We start from the raw sequence: 16,926 nt of genomic DNA on the forward strand, positions 1-16,926 counted from the left end.
AGGTCGGTAAACCTGAATTATGGCGCAGAACCTACGCCGTAGGTTACGGCGTAGCCTACGGCGTAGGCGACGCGCAGGGTACGGTGCGTGTCGCTGCGTACCCTACGCCGTAGGCTCTGCGTTGGTGTAACGTGGAACCATAAATCAGCGTTTAGTTGACATGGATGTGATGTTTCCATCTACCGGTGGGGCGGAAGTATTTCTGTCATACAAAAATCCAACAGAAGCGTGTTGTAAAGTTGACTTATACTGTATAAGCGACTTTGTTGACATTATTTCCCAAATGTCCGACCGCATTTACATTACGTTTCTTATTAAATTGTTGTTTGCTTTTACTGTGTAGCTTTATATATATATATTCTAGGACTTCATTTCCCATAATGCAGTCCGGTACGACGTAAAATATTATTGGCTGATGAGACGTAGTTTGCGGAAGTAGTGTGTTCAATTGGATTTGAGATTTGAGCATTTGCCGACTGAACATCCTCAAAAACTATATGCTGTTGAGGTTTCCACAACACAGTAAGAAAACTTTGTTATTGGCATCATTAAAATGTAAACCTATTGGTAAGATTAATATGTTATGGCATGCATTTGGTCCTCCTTAGTCCTGTAGTTGCTGTCGAATGATCCTGCAGCGAATAGCCTTCTCCAGTATTTTTTTTTCTAAGCACCTGTTTTATTGCACGAGTAGCGTGTTTGTTTTTAACAACTTGTGCTTTTTATTATTTTACCTCTTTTCTTATCATTTTATTTCATTTATTTGTTATTTAAGCGTTCTCTTAAATCAGTAACTTGTGCTTTTTATTATTTTACCTTCTTTTCTCATCATTTTATTTCATTTATTTGTTATTTAAGCGTACTCTTAAATCAGTAACTTGTGCTTTTTATTATTTTACCTTCTTTTCTCATCATTTTATTTCATTTATTTGTTATTTAAGCGTACTCTTAAATCAGTAACTTGTGCTTTTTATTATTTTACCTTCTTTTCTCATCATTTTATTTCATTTATTTGTTATTTAAGCGTACTCTTAAATCAGTAACTTGTGCTTTTTATTATTTTACCTTCTTTTCTCATCATTTTATTTCATTTATTTGTTATTTAAGCATACTCTTAAATCAGTAACTTGTGCTTTTTATTATTTTACCTTCTTTTCTCATCATTTTATTTCATTTTATTTGTTATTTACTGTTTAATTATGTCTTGCCACTTTTAATGTAAAGTAAAATAATTACTTTAACGTACCGAGACAACAAAAATGTGCTTAGTTCATTCAAAAGTAAGATAGTTACAACAGAAAGTTTCTTCAATTATGACATGACTTATTAGCATTTGCATGCAACATTTGTAATACTATTTTGTAATTGACTTCCCTATATTTAACAGTCTTCCTCTTTTCATCTACTTTTTGCCAGTTGTTTTCAAACAGTGCTCCTATGGCTGGAAGAAGAGTGGTGGTGTTTCCCTCCTCAGCAGAGCTGGGTCCAGTGCTGGCCCAGCTGGTCACATCCCGGGCTGGGAAAGCCATCAGCTCCCATGGCCGGTTCAGCCTGGGTCTCTCCGGAGGAAGCTTGGTGTCCATGCTCAGTAAAGAGCTGCTCTCCCTGCCCGGGCTGGACTGCAGCAAATGGGTGGTTGGCTTCTGTGATGAGCGACTGGTCTCCTTTGATGATCCAGAGAGCACCTATGGGCTCTACAAGGTATCTGTGCAGATGTGTTTATTTGTTTCCATTATGTTCACATGCATTGAGTTGCATCTGAAGAAAATTAATAAATAATTAAACTTTCCTATTTTTCAGAATCAGTTGTTTTCCAAGATAAACATCCCTGAAAGTGGGATTTTAACCATAGACTCATCTCTTCCTGTGAACGAGTGTGCTGAGGATTATACTCGCAAGCTGAAGGAGGTGCCAATCAATCATAAGATCTTAAAGAATTTCAGCACATGTTTTTTTGTTGTTGTTTTTTTAATTATCTTCTTTCAAAAACAGGCCTTCCCAGGTGATGACTTCCCCATTTTTGATCTGTTACTGTTGGGTATGGGACCTGATGGACACACCTGCTCCCTTTTCCCAGACCACCCTCTTCTGGAGGTGAGAGTGTATTTTTCTGTTGTACAGATATGTACATTTCTGTGTTAAATACTAATAAATGCAGTCAATTAACCACTGCTTTCAGGAAAACATTAGACACGGCAAGGCAAGTTTATTTGTGTAGCACAATTCAACACAAGGTAATTCAAAGTGCTTTACATCAACATTAAAAGTGGCAAGACACAATTAAAACATAAATAACAAATAAAATGCTGAAAACAAATAAAATGAAATAGAATTATAAGAAAATTGGTAAAATAATAAAAAGCACAAGCTGTTAAAAAGTAAGGGCAGTAGAATACAGCAGGTAAGTATTTAATTTTAGAATACGCTTCAGTAAACAGTAATGTTTTTAGGCCTGATTTAAAGGAGCTACAGTTGGAACAGACCTCAGGTCTACAGGAAGTTTGTTCCACCGGTGAGGAGCAGAATAACTGAACGCTGCCTCACCTTGCTTGGTTCTGGTTCTGGTTCTTGGGACACACAACAATCCAGATCCAGATGAACCTCAGGAGTCTGGGAGTTTCATAGGGAACTAACAGATCCAGCATGTATTTTGGTCCAAGACCATTCAGTGCTTTGTAGACCAGCAGTAAGATTTTAAACTCTATCCTTTGACTCACTGGAAGCCAGTGTAGTGATTTCATTACCGGTGTAATGTGGTCCAGTTTCCTGGTGTTTGTAAGGACCCTGGCGGCAGCGTTCTGAATCAGCTGCAGCTGCCTGATTGGTTTCTTGTTAAGGCCTGTAAAGATGCCATTGCAATAATCCAACCTACTGAAAATGAATGCATGAATACGTTTTTCCATTTCTTGTTTAGACAGAAACCCCTTTAATATAATTAAATATATTTTCCCAACAAAGCTCTGATCAAATGCCTTAACTCCTTTTATGTAGCTAGTTTTGTTATTGACTTCTCAAAGCACATTGAATGATCCACACACACACATGCATACAGCAAACTTTTGGTCTTGGTCTTGGCACATTTTTATGTGGTGTCTAGGCAAAGCTTCATGTAGAAACAGTTCCATATAGAGCATGGGGGAAAAAAAATCAGCAATTGTCACCACATAATGGCTCACAACAGTACTGCTGATTCTGTTTAGCTTAGTTCATGTTTTTTTTTTTTAAATTAAGTTTGGGTGGGGATACTTTTGAAAAAGGAAAAAAAAAAAGCTGTGATTTAATGGCATAAGCAGTCAAGTAAAACACTGTAATGTACCTGTTACAGTAAACTGAAAAATCTTGTATCTGGTAAGGGAATTCGTTGCTAAGAAATGTTTTGGACTTCATACAGCAGGTTTTTTAGATGATGTTTTAACATATGCTCTGAAGTTGATGAGCAGCTAACTGTTCTTCTTGCTTTGGGCAGGTAACAGCTTTTTATATTTGAGTTCCTCTCATGCCTTTGGTCTTTCTCTGCACACCCGAGAAAACTTCTGCGCTTGGATTTTTCGCTGTTAATTTGCGTAATGTTGTGCTCACTTTATTCCACAGCATCATCTCCAGACATATACTGGTTTCTAACTTCTGTGTATCATTTGCCATCATGGGTAATGCCCTCAAGAAAATAAATTATTTATGTTTAAAAACACATTTTATTTCTCAGATGAAAATATTATACAGTTAATATAAAAGTCATCACAAATCCCATGAAGCTGCATGCTCAAATGAGTTATTTATGCTCCATACTTAAGAAATGAGAGACGTTATAAACACCTAAATACTAAGAACCTTTATTTATCTCTAGAACTGGTCTTTAGAAGCATCTGAAATAATTTGTGGAAAAATACATTTTGACAAGTATCTGTCATCATCATATTATTTTTTCAACCTGTTTTTAGTCTGTTTAAGTTTTATAAACTATGACTTATAAGTAGATAGAAGTAACAAGATCCTTTTAACGACTGAACTGAAATGCAGCTATAATCCAAAGTAAATGCGTCTTTGCTCTGTAGATGAGTTTTGTTGTGAATCAGCACTATACAACCTGAAATACAATGATTCAACATAAACCAGTTAACAATTAACCATGAGATACTGGGAATTAAAACAAACCCACCTGAAGTAAAGACCCACAAGTGAACAGAGAAAAATTAGAGTGTACAAGTTTCAAGAGCATGCAAAAGAAAACTGAGCTAAAGAGAGGCTCCAACTGAAGATCAGGATATTTGCACAAGGAGGAGCTGAGAGCAGAAACACGCTGTAGGTAAAGCAAAGCAGATGAGAACACACAAGTTTTTTCAGAGTATTGGTTAAATTATGCTTGTCAGTAAGACGGTAAGCTATGCAGGTTAACTCAACATATTATGCTGATCTTTAGCAAGAAATGGTTGTTTGCTTGTTTCAGTATGAAGTGATGCAAAGAAGCCAGCTCCAAGAGATATGTACCTGAAAAAAGTGTTAACTTAATGGTGGTAGTATATTTGACACTGAGTCGCAGTTGGGTCTCAATCTTATTGAAATGCAATCTCAAACAGTAGGTTTATGCTGGTAGAGGTTGTGTAAAGACACTGATTCTCTTGACAAAAAAAGAGTAGAGTGTAGCACTGAATACATCCATTCATATCAGACACGACACTCAAAGAACTTTCACCTTCCTTTATGCCGGACTTCACACAATCAAAGCACTTTAAAATACAGAGGACCGTCGCTATGGAACAATTTACCTACATCACTAAAATCAATATCTTCACTGGCTTTGTTCAAAAAACACTCGGAAAAAAGCATTTTTTAGTTAAGATCAGAAACACATCTGGAGTTTTTAAATTGTACTTTTTTTCATGCAATTATACTACATTTCCTTAATTTTTTTTCCATCTTTCAATAATTCAGTAGTGTTTTTCTTTTTCATGTTAAATTGTCTTTTTCTGTCTTATATTATCTATTTCTATTTTGTGTTTTTGCTTTTGCTGTTGTTATTGTTGTTTTATGTTTGTTTTATAAAGGGGAGGCATTTTCATAAGCCTTTTTGGCTTCCACCTCTCCTGCACAATGCTTCATTTGACCTTTTGTTTTTTACTGTTATGTTTTATGTGCAAAATAAACTAAACTAAAATACATTACCACAGAGTCATAGTTCATTCTTCAGCTGTCTCTTTGGCCCTTTTTTGTAATAAACTTGATTTGTGTATGTCCCATGTACAGGAAACAGAGAAGATTGTAGCCCCCATCAGTGATTCTCCCAAACCACCTCCACAGCGTGTAACTATGACTTTTCCTGTGGTGAATTCTGCACGCTGTGTTGCTTTTGTGTCAACAGGAGGAAGCAAAGCAACTGTTTTGAAGGTAACGCTTAGAAGATTTTCAATAGGCATGCACATTTCAAAATCCTATTCTTCTCACTTACAACTTGTAAGTAGTTTAGCATTCTGGTCATTACCATTTCACTTTTTTAAACTGGATGATATGAGGAAATGGTGGATCTGAGTGTAAATCGCCAAAATTATCCACGTTTATAGGATAGCAGCTTATCTACCATCATGTAGCCCTGAGCTCCAGTGCAATCCTGCTTTGTAATCTATTTTATTCCAAATGAGAAAAATATGTATTGATATTGTGATTTATCAAAAGAGGATGAGAGAAAGACAATTGAGATTAAGCACACTTTTCTTATTGTTTTACACTTTCATTCAAACTGACTTTTCTGCTTCCTGAGCCACCCCCAGCTGGTCAACCGCTAGAACGCGGGTATTCTGCTTAATATTTTTCCACAGGGAGGGTGTGTCCATGTCTCATATGCTGACCATTTTCAAATCTTGCTGTTTCCATCACAAAATAAGTAATTTGTGACTAAGTCCACACCTAAATCTTATTAAAGCAAACAAGAAATCCAATGTTGTGAAAAAAAATCAGTTTAATATATAAAATGTTTTCAGGGAGGGGGAAAAAAAACAAAATGATCATGTTTGGAGCAGTATTTTGTACTCAGTGGCACATCAGCATTACCATAAATAGTTATGTTTATGTAATGATGGAGCTGTACTGCAATACTGTGTCTACTGTTTTGCAGGAGGTGCTAGAAGCTACAGAAGGCTCACTGTTTCCAGCGGCTCGTGTGGTCCCGACTAATGGGGAACTGTTCTGGCTTGTTGATGACCCTGCAGCTGCATCGTTGTCTATCCAGGTTGAGAGGTTAAGCTCAGGGGCCAAACTGTAGTGCCCTCAGCATAATTAAAGCAGGGAGTCGACTTACTGATACTAAAGGACATACTGCACTACATTCCTATAGTGGTAATATTGTGAAGTGAAATACACAAATAAAGAAAAATGTGTGCAGGTCTGGTATAAAATGTCAAAAGTAACATTCAAGTACATATTTTGATTATTCTCTACAGAACTGGGCTTGTGCAGATTGTGAGTCTTAAAGGTGATAATCGTTTTACGGTGGAAGATTCACATGCTTGAACAAGTTTGAAAAGAAAATTGGGAAACCTGAACAAATACATGTCCGGCAGACATATTTTTAAGAATGCATTTTTTTCTTTTCCAATAGTGGCAACATAATAATTGTTTTAGTTGGGCTTTTCTTGCTTGACTTTGCAAAACGGTGATGTAACTAGACTAAGTTGCAGTGTCATATTCTAGCCTAAATGTATAATGAAAAAAAAGTATATGTTCGAGTCCTCATTTTTGATGCTCTGTGAAATATTAAATAAAACTTTGGATGCTGAATGTTCCGTGGTCCCTGGAAAGTGCCTAGAGAAAACTTCTGTTGTAATAGACGCTATATAAATAAAATTGAATTGAAAAACCATGTGTTATGTGGACATTGACTGGCCCCCATGAACCAACCATAAACACTTAGCTAATCGTACCAGGAATTTAAAACAAGTGTGAAAAGTAGCTGCTGCAAGATCCTTCATACGGCTTTTAAAATTTCCAACATTTTAAATAAGATTGAGACCCAACTGTGACTCAATGTCAAATATACCACCATCAATAAGTTGACACTTTTCAGGTACATATCTCTTGAAGCTGGCTTTTTTGCATCACTTCATACTGAAACAAGCAAACAACCATTTCTTGCTAAAGATCAGCATAATATGTTGAGTTAACGTGCATAGCTTACCGTCTTACTGACAAGCATAATTTAACCAATACTCTGAAACAACCTCTGTGTTCTCATCTGCTTTGCTTTACCTACAGCGTGTTTCTGCTCTCAGCTCCTGCTTGTGCAAATATCCTGATCTTCAGTTGGAGCCGTTCTCTTTAGCTCAGTTTTCTTTTGCATGCTCTTGAAACTTGTACACTCTAATTTTTCTCTGTTCACTTGTGGGTCTTTACTTCAGGTGGGTTTGTTTTAATTCCCAGTATCTCATGGTTACTTGTTAACTGGTTTATTTTAAATCATTGTATTTCAGGTTGTATAGTGCTGATTCACAACAAAACTCATCTAGAGAGCAAAGACGCATTTACTTTGGATTATAGCTGCATTTCAGTTCAGTCGTTAAAGGATCTTGTTACTTATATCTACTTATAAGTCATAGTTTATAAAACTTAAACAGACTAAAAACAGGTTAAAAACATAATATGATGATGACAGATACTTTCTGATGTTAAGAAAATGTATTTTTCCACAAATTATTTCAGATGCTTTTAAAGACCGGTATTAGAAATGAATAAAGGTTCTTAGCAGTGGCGTCAATTCAGTTGAAGCTAAGGTATGGCAAGGTTATGAGTCACAGAACTTAACTAGAGTATCAATCAACACGTCCAGCAAATACTCATCACAGAAGTCTGCTATGGAGCTTATCTGTGTGGTCTAGAAAATTGGAACTTTTTCAAATGCAGTCTCGCTCACTGCAAAAACTCAAAATCTTACCAGGAATATTTGTCTTATTTCTAGTTAAAATGTCTCATTTTTAGTCAAAAAATCTCATTACACTTAAAACAAGAGTCATAACCAGAAAAATAACTTATTTGACCATTTTCACCTGTTTCAAGTAAATTTTCACTTGAAATAAGTAGAAAAATCTGCCAGTGGGACAAGATTTATCTTCTCATTACAAGCAAAAAAAATCTTGTTCCACTGGCAGATTTTTCCACTTATTTTAAGTGAAAATCTACTTGAAACAGGTGAAAATGGTTGTTTTTGAGTCTTGTCTTAAATGTAATGAGATTTAAAAAAAAAAAAAAAAATTAGACTAAAAATTAGACATTTTAACTAGAAATAAGACAAATATTCTTGTTAAGATTTTGAGTTTTTGCAGTGTATAATAACTAGTGAAATCATGTTGTTCTTATTTGCATTTGTAGTTATTCCATAAATGTATTTAAAAAAAACAAACATTTACATTTAACCCTTGAAGCAAAGGTGTGGCGGCTGCCATACCTTGCCATACCCAATTGACCCCCCTGGTTCTTAGTGTTTAGGTGTTTTATAACATCTCTCATTTCTTAAAATAAAATGTGGATTTTTACCGTTTTTGAAGTTTGATGGCCCACCCCCTTTAAGACTGAACACACTCCGCCCCTTTAAACTCAACTTCTTACTGGTTGCATGAGGATCTGCTGCAGGCATAGCTGCTCTGTCTCTGTGATGGCCGCAAAAAGCAAAGAGATTATATTTCTATATCCCATAACGGGCCACAATCATTGATTGTACTTCTTTTTTTTTTTCCTACTATAACTTATTGTCACCATGCATTTGCTCGCCCTGCTGCTGCTGCTGCAGACCTGCTGCTGTCCCGTGTGGGGATATTTCGCGGAGGAGCGCTGGAGCCCCGAGTCTCCTCTGCAGGCTCCTCGTCTCCTGCTCGCCCTCATTTGCAGAAACTCCGAGCACTCCTTGCCCTATTTCCTGGGTACAATCGAGCGCCTCAACTATCCCAAAGATCGCATGGCTCTCTGGTAAGTTGACGTCGGAGAAGTGCTATAAGCTTAGAACTAATGTTTTCCACTTTAAAATCCAGAGGAGCGCACACACCGCTCCGCATAATGAGGAGAAATAAAAGAGGGTGGATCCTCCGATACATGGACGGCAAAACACTTTGAAAATGTCCTTAGTTTCTTTGTTATTGTTACTAAAGAGATACTAAAAACTCAAAGTGGCCCACACCACGGATATAAAGCGACTCTTTTGAAAGACTGGCATATCTGGACAATCAGATCACAATTGTGCGTTAAATCGATCCGTCTACGTGGATGGGGAAGGGGAAGGGACTTATTTGACCTCCAGGGGAGCTGTGTGACTCAAATGTCGGTTAAGCTTTTGCTATTGAAAGCCATCACTGTTGTCACTACGTCAAAACCTGACCTGACGCACCATATAGACCTGAGATGTGGACCTGGTCAAATGCAATGTGCATAATTTGCGTTTATCTCATAATGTGACGTTGGGCAATACACGTTGTACGTCAGGGGTATTCAACTAGATTCGGCCGGGGGCCACATCTGCAAAAGGACTGTATGGAGAGGCAGGGCCGCACAATTTGAAAATGTGGGGGTTTTCAAAATGTATTTTGCACTCAAAGACGAAGACTTATGTAAATATAATACATTTGTATTATACATTTGAATATATCTAGTTTACACATGGATTATGTATTAATTGTCTCCAGATTTAGTAATTGTGAATGTTAAATATAATATTCAGATAAAGAAATATTATTTTGAATGCAAGTTCATTTTGAAACCATGCATTGTGCAAACTTAATGAAATTGATATTGACCTACTTTTAATAAAACACGCCATAATGACAAAGCACCACTTTCCACCAAGACTTCCTTATTTGAATATTATATTAAGCATTGAGCACAACAATTTTAGTCCATAGTAGCCAGTTATAAAAATATTATAAAAAAAAAAAAAAAAAAAAATTCAACAAACACCCCCTTTTTTGAAATATGACCAGGGGCCACATAAAAGCTCCTGGCGGGCCGCATGTGGCCTGCGGGCCGCCAATTGAATATCCCTGTTGTACGTTTTATTGCAGCTTGGAGTAACGTTGAACATGCACAACTCATCATGGACATTTTCACCAAGTAGTAGGTTGCTACGGTTCACAAAACATACGTTTTTCCAATATCTGATGCATTTGTGGCCTATGCGTTGTTCATCATTTAAAACAATGTTCTAGTACTTTTTCAGGTTTGGATTCTTCAATTTATCAAATGCACTTCATACATCTGTCTGCAATGCTTGGCCCAGTAAAAGTGGAAACAACTGGGAGGGAGGTGTTAGTTGAGTGGTTAAATAACATGCTCCAACAGCCCACCCTCATCTCCGTGCAGTTTTCATGTCTGCCCTGAGGACTCAACCTGCATTTCACCCTCATAAATGAACCCACTTTACTGGGGGTTTTTACACAAGTGGTTTCCGGGTTGATCTTCACATCTGCTGCGATTGTATATATTCCTATACTGTATTTCCTGTAAATGTGTTTATGGGGAAAATAATTTAGTTCAACATGTCCTGCAGGACACTCAGTTTATTTAGGAAAAATGCAGACTGTTGTGTGCCATTCTAAACACACCATGTTGTGAGCTTTTAGGCTCTCACAGCTGTTTGTAAGCTGGCCAAAACCTCAGAATCAGAACTTGTGAAACCATCATTTAAATCTTTGGTGTCTTCAATTAGGTCTGCATTTCGCTCCACTGCAGTTTAAAAATAAAATAAGATAAGATTAAGATAAAAAAGAGAGAGACAGAGAAAGAGACACCTCTAGATGTGTGAGTACTTGATACACTTAATGATAGTATGATTTTACTTAATAACTTTTAAATTTGTGTAATTTGAGCATGAATAAGTATATAAGTTTATGTTTAAGGAATTTAAAAGCACTGTACAGCAGGAATGGGTCTCACAAGAAGACACAGTGTTTTCACAGACCCACAGCTGACTGTGTGCAACTCTTGAACTGCTTGACCAAGAAATGACAGTTGTTTTGTTATAGCATGAGTGCTCCCTTCTTTTTTTAAGAGAAGCCTAATGCGAATATAATGATTCCTTCTTTCTGCATAATAGGATTAAACATGCAGGTTGTCAAACATGTAGCCTCCGCCTGTACAAATCATTTCCTTCTTTAGTGACCTACAATAGAGCAAGACTTCTTTAATGTTGTCTCTTATTCTACTTTCCCTAGAAAAGATGACCTGGAAAGAATGAACCAGGCGCTTAGTGTTTTTTGTTTTGTGATCTTGGTGTCATAAACAGTTGTGTTAGTTCCCACAACACCAGACAATGAGTTTATAAAGAGTCAAGAATGATGGTTATTTGAGTTGGGGTTTTTGCTTTCAACACTGGCCTCTGTTTGAAAACTGTCTGGTCGCAGCACTGTAGGGAACTGTTGTTGGCCCTTTTTCTTCTTTGCTTTTCTTTAGTTGTTGATCATGCTTAATCCCACCGATCTTAAATGTTTACTTTTTATCTACATTGACAGGGTAGCAACCGATCACAATGAGGACAACTCTACATTCATTCTGCGTGACTGGCTTTTAAAGGTGCAGAACCTTTACCATTATGTGGAGTGGAGGCCAGAGGAACGAACCAGGTTGATTTCTCACTGGAGTCATTGATATTGTGTTTTTTTTTAAGACAAATAGACCTAAATATTCTAATTCTTTGTCTCTCTCTCTATATATGTGTTTTAGAACATACAGGGATGAAGAAGGTCCAAAACAATGGACAGATCTGCGTTATGAGCATGTTATGAAGCTTCGGCAAGTAGCACTCGAGTCTGCTCGTGAAATGTGGGCTGACTATTTCATGGTAGGTTAAAAAAAACTGCTCTGAAGTTACAGAAAAGGATGCACAAGTTTGAAATTTTTTTTCCATTTTAAGCAACAATCCCTTATACTTTTTTGTCAATAAATTATATTCAAGGCTGAACTGTCACTGAAATAGAATTTTCAACTTTGTAATTTCATTGTAATATTATAGTTCAGTTCATCCAGGTCCTTGAACCATGAATGCAGCACTGTGCAGATTTTTTGTTTTTAAGCCCACAGCCCAACCCACATTGTCCAGTGTCAGTGGGGATAATTATGCATCTACAATTGCAATAATTGTGTACTCTTAGACTTTCTTCTTAGATTGAAAACTGAAATTGTAGTGAGCAATCTGTTCTTGCTGATCAGTCGCCCAGTTTCAGGGTTATATTTAAACTTCTTGTTCACTTCTTTTTTTTCTTTGTCTTTTTCCTAAAGTCAGCAATGTAGTTCACATGCATTTCTTTGACTCAAACCAATTTCACATTCTATCCTATCCGATCTGTGCAGCTGGTGGATTGCGATAACCTCCTCACCAATCCCAACGTGCTCTGGAAGCTCATGAAAGAGAACAAGACCATAATCGCGCCGATGCTTGAGTCCCGTGCAGCTTATTCAAACTTCTGGTGTGGAATGACCTCCGAGGTACTCCAATGACAGTGGGGTGTATTTTAAAATATGCTCTGGATTTTTTTATGAATTCAAATATTAACCAGCGTTTCTTCGGTAGGGTTACTACAAGCGGACGCCTGCTTACATACCTATCAGAAAACAGGTACGGAGGGGCTGCTTTGCTGTCCCCATGGTTCACTCCACGTTCCTGATTGACCTCAGGAAAGAGGCGTCCAAGGAGCTTGCCTTTCACCCCCCACATCCCCAGTACAGCTGGGCTTTTGATGACATCATTGTGTTTGCGTTCTCTACTCGGATGGCAGGTATTTCACATAAGTTCATCCTTTCTAGTAGGGCTGGGCGATATATCGAGATTTTAATATATATCGATATATTTTCAAACACGATATGTTACGAGACAATATCGTTTATATCGATTTAAAAAATATATATATATATATATATTTTTTACATTTTTTTTTTTTTTTTTACATTTTATTTTTATGATTTTGATAAAGCTTATTTTGTGACAAATTGACTTGAATGTTTTATTTGAGATTTGCACAAATGTTTTGTTATTTGCACAACTGTCAACCTCAGTGGAAAAGTCTGCCTGTTACTGTCTACATTGTATTAATTGCACAGTGTATTTTAATTTAATTGTTATGCAGGAAAGGGATATTTGTTTTATTTTATTCAAGAAGCATTTTTATTCTATATATGCAGGCAGTTTATTTTTATTTCATTTGTTTTATACATTTTGATATTGTGCAGACCTCTGTTAACAAAGGTACCTGTGTGACATTTGGCACAAGGCTTTGTATTAAAACTGACTGTTTTTTTAAGGGTTTGCTTCAGAAAAAAATGAAGCTAACAGAGATGCTTTTCTATAATGCTTTGGGGGAAACCCCAATTAAGGCACAGAAAAAATATCGAGATATATATCGAGTATCGCCATTTAGCTAGAAAATATCGAGATATGACTTTTGGTCCATATCGCCCAGAACCTACTTTCTAGGGAGCTTAAATATGAAATCTAAAGAGATTACCGGTACATATCAGAGTGTTCAGTTTTGATTGACACATACATCTTTTGTTTTTAACAGATGTTCAAATGTTTGTATGTAACAAGGAGACCTACGGTTACTTACCTGTACCGCTACGGGCCCACAATACTTTGCAAGATGAATCTGACAGCTTCTTGCACTCCCTGTTGGAAGTTAGTGGTGAGGACTTTGCGTTCATATTGAGAGCTGTACTTTTGCACCTCCCTCTTTTTCAGCTGGCTTTAAGTTTTTATACAGCATGTATCTGTATATATATTTTATACCATTTCTGCATCCATCTTCCCTCTTACTGTATAGTGAGACACTCCCCAGTGAGGCCTTCAAAATACATACCTGTTCCCACAAAACAACCCGACAAAATGGGCTTTGATGAGGTAAGTGAGGAGTGATGTGAAGATGGAATATGCAAAATGGTCCTCTACCCATTTCCTTGCTGAAAGCCTCTCCCCCCCTGTTTAAAACTGTAAATATACTTAATGGCTCAATTTTTATTGCAGGTGTTCATGATCAACCTGCAGAGGCGGACTGATCGCAGAGAGCGTATGCTGACGGCCCTGCATGAGCAGGAGATCGCATGTAAGGTTACTGCTGCTGTAGATGGAAAGTAAGTTTGTGTAACGAGTACTAATATTCAGTACTTTAGTCATGACTGTGTGCCTTTTTTCATGACGTTATTTACAAATGTCTTGTTCTCTTTCTAACTCAGGGCAATGAATGTTAGTGAAGTTCAGGCTATGGGCATCCACATGCTCCCTGGATACAGTGACCCTTACCATGGTCGACCGCTGACAAAGGGAGAGCTGGGCTGCTTTCTCTCCCACTATAACATCTGGAAAATGGTGAGTCCCGGGAGTACATTATCTAAGCATTATTTTCAGCCAGACAGACACAAGGCAATCAAATGAATCTGTGCTGGGCCTTAGGTTGTAGAGCGTGGACTGCAAACATCTCTGGTGATCGAAGACGACCTGCGCTTTGAGGTTTTCTTCAAACGTCGCTTGATGAATCTGATGAGTGAGATTGATTCTGAGGGACTAGATTGGGATCTCATGTGAGTTTGTTTCTCTTTCACAATATTTCATTTTATTACCAGACTCTGGAGTATGCAACTTATTTTCACCTCTCATCTCTTGTTATTATATCTTCTAGTTATATTGGGCGGAAAAGAAATCAAGTGGATCACCCAGAGAAAGCAGTGGCAAATATACACAATTTAGTTGAAGCTGACTATTCATACTGGACACTAGGTTATATGATATCATTACAAGGTGCTCAGAAGCTTTTGAATGCAGAACCACTAAAGAAGATGTTGCCAGTGGATGAATTTCTTCCCATCATGTATAATAAACACCCCATGTAAGTGTTTATAGCGACTAGTAAAAGTACAAAGACATGGACGAACAGAAACTTCTGCTCATGACTCTTTGTTTTTTATCACCTTCTCTTCTACAGCAAGGATTATATGGATCAGTTTGAAACCAGGGATCTCAAGGCGTTTTCTGCAGAGCCTCTTCTTGTGTATCCAACGCACTATACGGGTGACCCGGGCTACATCAGCGACACTGAGACTTCCACTGTTTGGGACAATGAAAAGGTCCGCACGGACTGGGACAGAGCACGCTCAGGAAAAACCCGGGAGCAGGCCAAGATCAGCAGCGAGGCCCAGAACTCAGATGTGCTCCAGTCCCCTTTGGACAGTATAGCACGGGATGAGCTGTGAGAGGATCCACACAAGAACCAAAGATGTAAACATGCAAAAGGACACAGCAGCTCGCGTTTTTTCATCCTTAATCATTTTTGATTTGGTGTGATATAAAAGTTTATAGATAGATTACATTTCTCAGCTGTGACAAGTTAAAAAGGGATCATGGAGGGTTTGTTGTATGGGTATGTTTTAGTTAAATAAGGCACTAGACTTGCCATTTTCAATGGCATTTGCAGTACTCATCTTCTGTCTGTCATACAGAAATTAGGTGCATTATCAAGGAGTTGCATTGTGCTGGTACAGTTAGATTTAACATTACACTTTGAAATGTTTTTTTTTGTTTTTTTTGTTAATAATGTTTTCTTAAAATTAAAAATGAATAAGGGTACAGACAAAAGCAAGACTTAAATTAGGACATTCCAGTTGTAAGTCTTTTTTTGTTACTTATTTCTTTAAAATTAAAAAAAGTTGTCCATATTTTATATATTTATAATCTTTTTCATCACTCAAGTGGCTTATATAGGTAAATAATATAAGCTACAAAAAAGTTCCTGTTGACTCACAATCACAGATTTACAGCATTACACATCTGCCATCTAAACAGTTCTTTACATTATTATGAAACAAACCACTTTACATAGCATACGGGCTGTGGTATTAGTCTAAAACGGTTACACATTCCCTCAAAGTGGCCTCAGAACAACCTACCTGCCCACATGTTAACAAATATTAACCTCTAGATCCATTCACTTTCTATCTGCTTTATCCTGCTCAGATTGCTGGGGCGTCTGAGCTGTTGTGGGGCATAAACGTGGGGTACACCCTGCTAGGCACAGTCCTTTTGTGCCCTCTGGGGGCAATTTGGTTCACAGCAGAATTCACATGACATTTCCACACCCAAAGATATAACATAAAGGAACAAACTATATGTTTATGCACTTGCACTTGCAATACACATTTAAAGGAATATTCAAGCCATCCCTCCAAGCTCCAAGCTTAAATTCAGCCCTATGCTCAATAAAATATGGAAAAGACCAATGTACCTTCTTGTTTTTTTCAGTTGTGAGAGGAAGTTGAAATACTCAGGAGCATATAACGGCTCAGCCGAGGTTTGAACTAGGCACCGTGTTGCTGTGATGTGACAATTCTAACTACTGCGCTATCATGCAGCTCAAGCCTCTGCACGTTTTAATCCCTTTCAGATCGATGCACTCTGAATTTAAGCACTTTATGTGATAAATCATAGAAACGTGTTTGATTTTGTTTTACCCCCTACAGGTCACAAGTTATTCTTTAATGGTCCCCCATCCTATTATTGTGCACATACGATGTCAGTGGTGCATTGTTCCAACAATAAAATTGAAAAATATATATATATATATTTGTGATTATTTTTGTCATATTAACATTTATAGGAAAGTGAAATCAAAATTAAACTTAACAAGTACTGTAGGCTATTAAGAGTTAACAAATGTCACTGTATCAAGAAAAAATATCGTGAGAATCGTCTTTTACAGTAACTTCCGTGACCTCATTTGTTTTTTCATGCACTGGGTACGCTAACCACTGACAGTTATGCAGAGCTCAATGTGTTTTCTCCCTTCTACATGGGGTAAACATCCGGGTTTTAGATGACAGGTTCTGCTGTTCCATTACACCACTAGGATTTTGAATAACATATCTGTCAGAGGTTAGAAAGCTTTCTGACTAATGCAACAAAAACCTCACACAAAAGCA

At 37.3% G+C, this 16,926-nt stretch overlaps 2 protein-coding genes across 2 annotated transcripts; both read left to right on the forward strand.

Annotated features, from left to right (window-relative positions):
• The first annotated feature begins 416 nt into the window (after positions 1 to 416).
• pgls (6-phosphogluconolactonase) lies at positions 417 to 6,747 on the forward strand. Its single transcript, XM_061711674.1, has 6 exons — positions 417 to 522; positions 1,417 to 1,701; positions 1,801 to 1,908; positions 1,993 to 2,094; positions 5,242 to 5,382; positions 6,107 to 6,747. The coding sequence occupies exons 2-6, from the start codon at positions 1,438 to 1,440 to the stop codon at positions 6,251 to 6,253; spliced, it is 762 nt and encodes a 253-aa protein (XP_061567658.1). The 5' UTR covers positions 417 to 522; positions 1,417 to 1,437; the 3' UTR covers positions 6,254 to 6,747.
• A 1,854-nt stretch (positions 6,748 to 8,601) lies between these two features.
• On the forward strand, positions 8,602 to 15,666 carry colgalt1a (collagen beta(1-O)galactosyltransferase 1a). Its single transcript, XM_061710918.1, has 12 exons — positions 8,602 to 8,946; positions 11,478 to 11,588; positions 11,689 to 11,806; positions 12,316 to 12,450; positions 12,536 to 12,740; positions 13,524 to 13,643; positions 13,782 to 13,858; positions 13,982 to 14,088; positions 14,191 to 14,323; positions 14,408 to 14,535; positions 14,634 to 14,840; positions 14,937 to 15,666. The coding sequence occupies exons 1-12, from the start codon at positions 8,738 to 8,740 to the stop codon at positions 15,202 to 15,204; spliced, it is 1,818 nt and encodes a 605-aa protein (XP_061566902.1). The 5' UTR covers positions 8,602 to 8,737; the 3' UTR covers positions 15,205 to 15,666.
• Positions 15,667 to 16,926: the final 1,260 nt, after the last annotated feature.

This window comes from Cololabis saira, chromosome 21 (assembly GCF_033807715.1).
Source record: "Cololabis saira isolate AMF1-May2022 chromosome 21, fColSai1.1, whole genome shotgun sequence".
Classification (NCBI taxonomy): domain Eukaryota; kingdom Metazoa; phylum Chordata; class Actinopteri; order Beloniformes; family Belonidae; genus Cololabis; species Cololabis saira.